Source organism: Penaeus monodon, chromosome 17 (assembly GCF_015228065.2).
Source record: "Penaeus monodon isolate SGIC_2016 chromosome 17, NSTDA_Pmon_1, whole genome shotgun sequence".
NCBI classification, from domain to species: domain Eukaryota; kingdom Metazoa; phylum Arthropoda; class Malacostraca; order Decapoda; family Penaeidae; genus Penaeus; species Penaeus monodon.
In genome coordinates this window covers 25,925,720-25,935,719 of record NC_051402.1, presented here as the reverse complement: position 1 = coordinate 25,935,719, position 10,000 = coordinate 25,925,720, and the positions used below count along the sequence as shown (strand labels likewise).

The following is a 10,000-nucleotide window of genomic DNA, read 5'->3' as shown; positions in this document are numbered from 1 at the left end:
CGGGCGAGCTGGCTGCGACCCGCATACCGCGATTACCCCTTTAGACAAGTCGTAGCGTCGTCGTAGCGTGTATTCACCCCTTTTACGTGTGTTTTGCGTCCCTGTCAGCCACTGTACTAGAGTACGCATAGCCTTTTATAGTCTGGTGGCAGCGAGGGCCGTTGCATCCTTTTGGCATGCAACACGGACACACCACCCCCGAAGAAAAATCCGCTCGACCGCTAGAAGACATGTCGAAAAACAAAAAACAAAAAAAACACGTAAGTACACGTTTGGGCCCCTTTCTTATTTCTTTTCCCTTCTTCTCCCATGTGTTAAGCCGTTGTGTTTTTTATAGGGTTAAAAGGTGCTAATGACAGCAAATGGCAACGTTCTCCACTATTCTTCCACCTCAGATCGCATTTCCGTGCGATCGAGTATGTGATCAATAAACATGAATATCGTTCGTTAGTTAAGTAATTAATTATTTTCTCTCGTTTTTAGAGATTTATATTGTTTCATCTGCAACGAATTTAACGCGTTCGTGATTTTATCTTATCACGAATATCATTTCATTTTTCCTCCCCCTTGCCCCGACCTGACCATATCTTTTCTTTCGCTTACGGTCACTTGGGAAGAGAAAAGGTCGTTTTCCCGTCTTGACCTGACCTCACTTTCTCTTTTCCCGGTCGGTGGCGGCGTGGGTAGGTCAAATGACCGCTTGGTTACCCCTGTATTTTGGTTGTTATTTTTGTTGACGCCTTGGGAATTAACCATAGCATCGTTACATTGCTTTTTGGTGACACGTTCTATCGGCGCTAGAACGAAGTATGTAACGGAAATTCATTAAAATTCATTAGTTTGAATATAGCGTAGGATCTTCCCTCATATCATAGTGCACAGAATTGCCCGATATTGCCCCGGGGTTGCGTAAACGCCTAATAGATCTCCGCTCCGTCGTTCGAGAGTAGGTACAATAAACTGAAGTTATTCGTTCGTTCGGCTCCCTTTTGAGTCAGTGTGACCCGCGGTTATGTCCGTTAATTAATGTAGGACTAGGGTTTAAGCTAGAATCATTATTCGCTTATTAATCACACCTTTCTCACCCTCCTCAAGTCGCTTGCATGTTTTGGGTACCCCCCAAGCGTTTGTGTGATTCGTGAATTATATATCCTTCGGGAATTTTGCGAGCGCCCATTACAGATACGCAGAAGAGAGCAGGGTTATTATATGCCTGGCTCAAGTCGCTTCAGTCATATACGGCATTTGGGTATAGGATCCCCCCGTTATTGAGTTTTATTGAAGTCTGACGTGCAAAGCTAGACATGTACCTGACCCCGAAAAGATTTGCTTGATAAAAAATTGGCGAATATTTTTTCATGTCACCATTCATTCATGCGTACATTCTGTCGCATATCATTATATGTTGAATTCAATGTGGTAGTTGAAATAATCTTAAATAGCTAGCATTGCTAATTTACTTCAGTTTTGTTATAGTGAACATTAATATTCGTGTTTGTGATTCATTCTCTGTGTGAGGTCACTCGCCTTCCCTCTCATTAACGCTAGCTGTCACTCACACACGCATACACACACACCTTCACCTCACTCACAAACGCAGGACAAAAGACATTGACCCTTTTTCATTAATAAGGCTGGTTGCTGTCTTAGTGCCGGCGTAAAGATTTATTATGTATCTCTTTAGCCCGCAATTTTGTCCGTCGTGACGAGTGGTTCGTACATAAAGTACAAGTTACATCTATTTCTTATCTGTGTGACGACTATGGTTCAAATAGATCTTCGCGGATCGCCGATGTCGTTCCCTTATCTATTCTCATATCTATCAGAGATGGTTGGTAGTTCAAATAGGTCTATGCGGACCGCTACTGACATCTCCCTCTTCTATTTTCTTCTTTACCTTTGTGAAAATAAAACACAAAATGAAAAAAAGACGAAAATAAGTTAAAAACCAACATTAAAAACCGTAAATTGTTATGAATAACCGCTAGTGGTAATACCACCCCATCTTCTCTGTTGCCTTTCTTTTTCTCTTACTCTGGCCCTTACGTGTATGATCTGGCTCCCCGACTTTATATTGCAGTCGGACCGACACGGCACCGAAGGAGGACCCTTAGGATGCTGTGAGAAGGACGTCATCGAAGATCGCCATAGGCCCACGGACCAGGATTTTCGTCAGAAAAGGTGTTAAGCCGTCCCAGTGTAGTGGACGGGCGTTGCCTGCCAGAATCCCCGTAGATCCAGCGAACCAGCACCTTTGCCGCAGGTACCAGTCGCCCCAGAATGCTGTGCCTGGCGGACGCCTGCAGATCCGGTCAACTCCAGGAGCTCGTAGCGCAGATATCAGCAGCCCCGAGATGCCGCCCCTGCCCCGACGCCCGTAGATCTGGATGAAGATTACGAGGACGTGTGGACGCGAGAAGGACCTGGACGAGATCTGTGAGGACGTGTGGACGAGGACGCCGCCGAGTTAGGCCTGGGCCAGGACTACGAGGAGGTCAGGACGAATCCGAAGTCAAGGAGGTCCTGTGCGAGACTTTCGAGGACGTGTGAACATCGAGAACGGACAGATTACACCAAGGACCAGGAGGATGACGACGACAGGGACGAGCAGCCACGAAAAGGCACCAGGACAACGCACGAGAACGAGACGACCAGCCAAGTTAGGTCACCCTTGAAGGCGCCTCGAGGGCGAGGCGCGAGTAGGTGGCCGAGCAATATAAGATGTGGATAATTCTATTTCTGTTACAGGATGTGGATAATTCTATTTCGGTTACCAGTGGACCACGTGGCTGTTTTCCACGTGGATCCAAATGTCCCAAATAAGAACCACCCGCTCAGCGAGGGCGGAGGTCACATTTTATATCTGACCTCATTTGACCGGGAGTTCGTGCTAAGCTACCACCGCGCTAAGGTCAGCTCCGCCCTCTCTCCGGGCAGCTGACCGTGACCTCCGCGCGGCCCGATTATAACTAGACATGTCTTGTGTGTTTTATACTGCGTGGTATCAACTCTCAGAAATAAAGAGTCAAGAAGGCGGTAGCAAGTATAACTACCCTCTGTTCACCATTGTACTAAGCATGAGAGCCTTTTATAGAGAGAGAGAGAGACATACACATAAATGTCTGTGTTCGCATATATATACATATACTAAGAAGAGAATGTCATATTTGGCATAATAGTATAGTCCACAAAGGTGCTTTAAATCTACGCCCCTGTTACGGCTTCCTACCATGAATCCAAAGTTAAAACAAAATATCAGGCATGTAAGATTCCATACCAAGACACGTCAAATTCTATACCACTAACAGACACGTAATAAGATGCAATATCAAGAATATGTATACCTAGTGAAAAGGGACAGTTTAATCCTGGCAGCACTAAGATAGGCATTTTTTCCCCCAGGAAGCTTCTCTGCACCGCGCAAGGAATGGGTTACAGTTAGTTTAAGATGGATAAATGTCAAGCCAACAGCTAATCTTAATAAATTACAATTGTTAAAATTTCTATATTTGTCAGAAATGCAAATAATCCCCTTGAGATAAAAATCCGTTGATGTTCAAGTGTGGAGTTTGTTATTTGTTTTATATAAAGTATTGAATGCGTGACAATCTTGAGGGAAAGCGACCACACACAGACACACATACGCGCGCACACACACACACACACACACACACACACACACACGCACGCACACACACACACACACACACACACACACACACACACACACAATACGCACACACACACACACACACACACACACACACACACACACACACACACACACACACACACACACACACACACACACATCACACACAATCACACAAACGGCATAGGCACTCGTATGAGATAATTAAAAGTATCATTATTTGTTAGCGATACAAATAACTTTGCATAACATTATAGGGTTATTTTTTTATCCAAGAATATACAATTCTGTACCATTGATGAACAACCTGTTCTTCGCCTTCACTTATTTTTCATGTTTTTAGATTAACAACACAGATATAAGCACTTTACTAATTTTGCACTGTGATACATCATACTGCAAATTTAATTTTCTTAAAGGAATGATAAGCTGAAGGATAACATTAGTCTTCTAACTCCATCCATTAAGTTAAGCTCCGTTGCTCTGTGTCCTTGTTATGCAGAGTGACAATGCGCGTATATGTTTGTTTGTACGTGAGTTTGTGTTGCTGGGAGGAGGCCTGAGTCAGAGCGAGGAGGAGATGGCACTCAGTACCATGAAGCCGGGCGGGAAAGCTGTTCTAGTGCCACTGTCGTTGGCACTGTTGGTTGTGAGGGCGGACATAGATATTAACAACTTCATTACCAGCCTGAATCATCTCCGCACGACCATGGAAGAGTACGTTGGATGCGACCAGAGGATGGAGAAACTGTGGGAGGACATCATGACTCGTAACAAGATGTTTAATCACCTTAATGAAAGGCTGCTCAGTAAGATGGACCAGCTAGCCAAGATTAGGGAGAGGGATGAAATCCAGAGCGGTGAGACAATTGAAAATCAGCGTTATATTTGGTGAATGATTACTTTTAGTCGTATACCTATGCGCGCAGAATGTGAACAGATGACACATGATTTCTTAGAATTCTACAGTTCGATGACACAGACCCCGCCCTCCCTTTTTCCATGAGCAGAGTCACGCAACTCATTCGGCCGAATCGGTAATTTCCACTTTATCACCTCTTCCCCTTTCCGCAGAATGCAAGCCTCCCTTTCAAGTATTCAGGGGATACTGCCTCCTGCTCAACACAGTAAGCTCGTTAGATTGGGCACAGGCAAGGTTCGTTTGCTGGGTCAAGGGCGGTGACCTCGCCTATCCCTGGAGCCTTCAGGACCTCAAGGATTTCCTTCCCAAAACAGGTAACTGAACATGCACGCTGTATTACGTTAAGTTTAGGTATGCCTTTGAGTGAGTGCATAGTAACGCATGTTTTCTAAAATTTGTTATATGTATTACTATTTTCCTCTTGTCGTCTATGTCAGTCGGCCTTGTGTGTGTGTGTGTATGGCCTATATATTTTTTTCCAGGAATTTGCGCAAAAGTTATATATAAAACAAATAAAAAACCCAGATACACAGAAATAATACAAGAGAAATACCACAGAGCTTGTACAATGCTAAAAACCGCAGAATCCACCACCCTCGGCTCCCGAGAAACGCCAAATAAGCCAGTCGCCGGAATCGCGACCCATGCTAGGAACTTGGCCATAGGATCTGGGTTAACTGCATGCTGTTAGTATCAATTGCAAAGACCTTTATGTAAATGCACAAATGCAGCAGTGTAATATATATGTGTGTGTATGTGTTGTATGTATGTATGTATATATGTTGTATGTATGCATGTTCTAGATAGTTTAAATATACGATATATATATAACAAGATACACCGCATACCACACAGCTACCCCTAAACACACACGCATACACACACGACTACACACACTCACACACATATGATATTATATTATATTATATTATATAGTATATATTATGTGTGTGTGTGTGTGTGTGTGTGTGTGTGTATGCGTGTGTGTGTGTGTGTGTGTGTGTGTGTGTGTGTGTGTGTATATATATATGTATATTTATATCTATATAGATACATGCATACATACATACATATATACATACATACATACATACATACATACACATATATATTTACACTGCTGCATTTGTGCATTTACATAAGAGGTCTTTGGCAATCTGAATACTAACAGCATGCAGTAACACCAGATCCTATGGCCCAAGTTCCTAGCATGGGGCTCGCGATTCCCGGCGACCCTGGCTTATTTGGCGTTTCTCGGAGCCACGAAGGGCGGTGGATTCTGCGGTTTCTTAGCATTTGTACAAGCTCTGTGGTATTTTCTCTTGTATTATTTCCTGTGTATCTGGGTCTTTTTTATTTTGTTTTATATAACTTTTGCGCAAATTCCCTGGAAAAAATATATAGGCCATACACACACACACACAAGGCCGACTGACATAGACGACAAGAGGAAAATAGTAATACATATAACTAATTTAGAAAACATGCGTTACTATGCACTCACTCAAAGGCATACCTAAACTTAACGTAATACAGCGTGCATGTTCAGTTACCTGTTTTGGGAAGGAAATCCTTGAGGTCCTGAAGGCTCCAGGGATAGGCGAGGTCACCGCCCTTGACCCAGCAAACGAACCTTGCCTGTGCCCAATCTAACGAGCTTACTGTGTTGAGCAGGAGGCAGTATCCCCTGAATACTTGAAAGGGAGGCTTGCATTCTGCGGAAAGGGGAAGAGGTGATAAAGTGGAAATTACCGATTCGGCCGAATGAGTTGCGTGACTCTGCTCATGGAAAAAGGGAGGGCGGGGTCTGTGTCATCGAACTGTAGAATTCTAAGAAATCATGTGTCATCTGTTCACATTCTGCGCGCATAGGTATACGACTAAAAGTAATCATTCACCAAATATAACGCTGATTTTCAATTGTCTCACCGCTCTGGATTTCATCCCTCTCCCTAATCTTGGCTAGCTGGTCCATCTTACTGAGCAGCCTTTCATTAAGGTGATTAAACATCTTGTTACGAGTCATGATGTCCTCCCACAGTTTCTCCATCCTCTGGTCGCATCCAACGTACTCTTCCATGGTCGTGCGGAGATGATTCAGGCTGGTAATGAAGTTGTTAATATCTATGTCCGCCCTCACAACCAACAGTGCCAACGACAGTGGCACTAGAACAGCTTTCCCGCCCGGCTTCATGGTACTGAGTGCCATCTCCTCCTCGCTCTGACTCAGGCCTCCTCCCAGCAACACAAACTCACGTACAAACAAACATATACGCGCATTGCTCTGCATAACGGACCAGAGAAACGGACTTAATTTAAGGATGGATTTTGAAGACTAATTTTTATCCTTCGCTTTCATTCCTTTAAAAAAATTAATTTTTGCAGTATGATTATACATAAAAATTAGTAAGGCTTATATCTGTGTTGTTAATCTAAAAACATGAAAAATAAGGAAGGCGAAAAACGGGTTTTCATAAATGTACAAAATTGTATATTCTTGGTAAAAAATAACCCAAAATGTTTGCAAAGTTTTTGTATCGCTAAAAAAATAATAAACTTTTAATTATCTCATACAGTGCCTATCCGTTTGTGTGTTTGTGTGTGATTGTGTTGTGTGTGTGTGTTGTGGTGTGTGTGTGGTGTGTGTGTGTGTGTTTTGTGTGTGTGTGGTTGTGCGTAATGTTGTTGGTGTGTGGTGTGGTGTGTGTGTGGTTTGTGCTATTGTGTGTGTGTTGGGGGTGTGTGTGTGGGGTGTGTTGTGGCGTGCGTGTGTGTTGTGTGTGTGTGTGTTGGTGTGTGTGTGTGTGTGTGTGTTGTGTGCGCGCGTATGTGTGTCTGTGTGTGGTCGCTTTCCCTCGATTGCCCACGCTTAAATATTTTATAAAAAACCCAATAAAAACTCCACATTTGAACATCAACGGATTTTTTCTCAGGGATTATTTCTTTTCGAAAAATATAAAAATTTTAACATTGTAATTTTTAAAGATTAGCTTTTGGGCTGACATTTATCCATCTTAAACTAACTGTCCCCCATTCCTTCGCGGGGGGGCAAGAAGCTTCCGGGGGGAAAAAAAATCCCTTCTTAGTGCTGCCAGGTTTAAACTGCCCCTTTCACTGGGAAACATTTTCTTTATTGCATCTTATTACTTCTGTTAGTGTATAAATTTTGACGTTCTTGTTGGAATCTTCTGCCGATATTTTGTTTTAATTTGGATTCAGGGTAGGAACCCGTAACAGGGGCGTAGTTTTAAAGCCCCTTTGTGGACTATACTATTATCCAATAGACATTCTCTTTTTTATATATGATATTTGCGAACACAGACTTTATGTGTATGTCTCTCTCTCTCTCTATAAAAGGCTTTCAGCTTAGTACAATGGTGAACAGGGGTAGTTATACTTGCTACCCCTTCTTGACTCTTTATTTCTGGGGTTTTATACCACGCGTAAAAAACACACAAAACTTCTTTTAATCGGGCCGCGCGGAGGTCAGGGTCGCTGCCCGGAAGGGGGCGGAGCTACCTTAGCGCGGGGGTAGCTTGCCGAACCCCCGTCAAATGGGTCAGATAAAAAATGTGACCTCCCCCCTCGCGGGGGCGGGTGGTTTTTTATTTGGGACTTTTTTGGATCCCGGGGAAAAAACAGCCCGGGGTCCCGGGTAACCGAAATAGAATTTCCACATCCTTAACAGAAATAAATTACCACATCTTATATTGCTCGGCCCCCTACTCCGCCTCGCCCTCGACCCCTTTCAAGGGTACCTAACTTGGTGGTCGTCTCGTTTTCGTCTTTTCCCTTTGTCCCTTTTCGTGGCTGCTCGTCCCTCGTCGTCATCCTCCGGGTCCTTGGTGTAATCTGTCCGTTCTCGATGTTCCACGTCCTCGAAATCTCGCACGGGACCTCCTTACTTCGGTTCGTCCTGACCCCCTGTATCCGGGCCCGGGCCTAACTCGGCGGCTCCTCGCCCACGCCCCCCCCCTCCAGATCTCGTCCGGTCCTTCTCGCTCCACACGTCCTCGTAATTTTCATCCGACTAGGGGCGTGGGGGCGGGGGGCATCTCGGGCGTGATACTGCGCTACGACTCCTGGAGTTGACCGGATCTGCGGCGTCCGCCAGCCAGCTTCGGGGGCACTGGTACCTGGGGAAAAGGTCTGGTTCGCTGGATCTACGGGGAATTCTGGCGGGAAAACCCCCGCCCACACACTGGGACGGTTAACCCCTTTTTCTGATAAAATCCGGGTCCGTGGGTATGGCGATTTTCGATGACGCCCTTTCTCACACACCTAAGGTCCCCCTTTCGTCCTGTCGGTCCGCTGAAATATAATGGGGCCGATCATACCGAAGGGGCCAGAGTAAAGAAAAAAAAAAGCAACAGAGAAATGGGTGGTAAATTACCACTACCGGGTTTTTCTAAAATTTACGGTTTTTAAAGTTTTGGGTTTTAATATTTTCGTCTTTTTTTTTATTTTTTGTTTTTTTTCACAAAGGTAAAAAAGAAATAGAAAAAGGGAGATTCGTAACGTCCCCATAGACCCTTTTTAAATCCAACCTCTCTGATAATTGAGAATATAAGGGAAACATCGGGGATCCGGAAGTCTATTTGAAACCTAGTCTCACACAGATAAAAATGATGTAACTTGTATTTATGTACGAACCCCTCTACGACGGACAAAATTTTCGGGCTAAAGAGAACATAATAAATCTTTAGCCCGGGATAAACAGCAACCAGCCCTTTTAATGAAAAGGGTCAAAGTTTTTGTCCCGCGTTTTTTGATGAGGGGAAGGTGTGTGTGTATGGTGTGTGAGTACGCTGCTTAAAGGAAAGGGAAGGGGGAGTGACCTCACACAGAGAATGAATCATAAACCGAATATTAAAGTTTACTATAACAAAATTTAAGTAAATTAGCATGCTACTATTTAGATTATTTTAAAATACCCCATTGATTCAAAATATAATATATGCGACAGAATGTACGCATGAATAAAGGTGACATAAAAAAAATTGCCATTTTTTATAAGCAATTTTTGGGTCAGGGAATGTCTAGCTTTGCACTCAGACTTCAAAAAAACTCAAAAACGGGGGATCCTATACCCAAAAGCCTATATGACTGAAGCGCTTAGCCCGGCATATAACCCTGCTCTCTTCTGCGTATCTGAATGGGCCGCTCGCAAAATCCCGAAGGGTATATAATTCACAAAAACACCAACCTTGGGGGTACCCAAAACATGCAAAACGACTGAGAGGGTGAGAAAAGGGGTGTTAATAAGCGAATATTTCTAGCTTAAAACCCCATCCTACATAATTTAAAGGGCTAAACCCCGGGGCACACTGACTCAAAGGAGCCCAACGAACGAATCTTTTAGTTTTTTTTGTACCTACCTCGAACGACGGGGCGGGGATCTTTAGGGTTTACGCAACCCGGGCAAT

General features: G+C 43.9%; 2 protein-coding genes across 2 annotated transcripts in view; one reads left to right on the top strand and one right to left on the bottom strand.

The window, feature by feature from the left end:
* LOC119583325 overlaps window positions 1-5,265 on the top strand; it is a 9,378-nt gene extending 4,113 nt beyond the window's left edge. The window contains exons 4-7 of the mRNA XM_037931796.1: window positions 3,403-3,437; window positions 4,155-4,512; window positions 4,727-4,888; window positions 5,159-5,265. Coding sequence (XP_037787724.1) covers window positions 3,403-3,437; window positions 4,155-4,512; window positions 4,727-4,888; window positions 5,159-5,265 — 662 coding nt within the window. The remainder of the gene's footprint in view (window positions 1-3,402; window positions 3,438-4,154; window positions 4,513-4,726; window positions 4,889-5,158) is intronic.
* A 473-nt stretch (window positions 5,266-5,738) lies between these two features.
* LOC119583323 lies at window positions 5,739-6,864 on the bottom strand. The gene is made up of 3 exons (XM_037931795.1): window positions 6,504-6,864; window positions 6,128-6,289; window positions 5,739-5,881 (listed from the first exon to the last, which is right to left on the bottom strand). Exons 1-3 carry the CDS (start codon window positions 6,862-6,864, stop codon window positions 5,739-5,741), a joined length of 666 nt encoding a protein of 221 aa, XP_037787723.1.
* Between the last annotated feature and the right edge of the window lie 3,136 nt (window positions 6,865-10,000).

Coding starts and splice junctions, on each gene's coding strand:
- LOC119583323 (XM_037931795.1), bottom strand. CDS start 6,864: ATGCAGAGCAATGCGCGTATATGTTTGTTTGTACGTGAGTTTGTGTTG. Junction 6,290..6,503: donor GAGGGATGAAATCCAGAGCG/GTGAGACAATTG, acceptor CCCTTTCCGCAG/AATGCAAGCCTCCCTTTCAA. Junction 5,882..6,127: donor GGATTTCCTTCCCAAAACAG/GTAACTGAACAT, acceptor AAAATACCACAG/AGCTTGTACAAATGCTAAGA.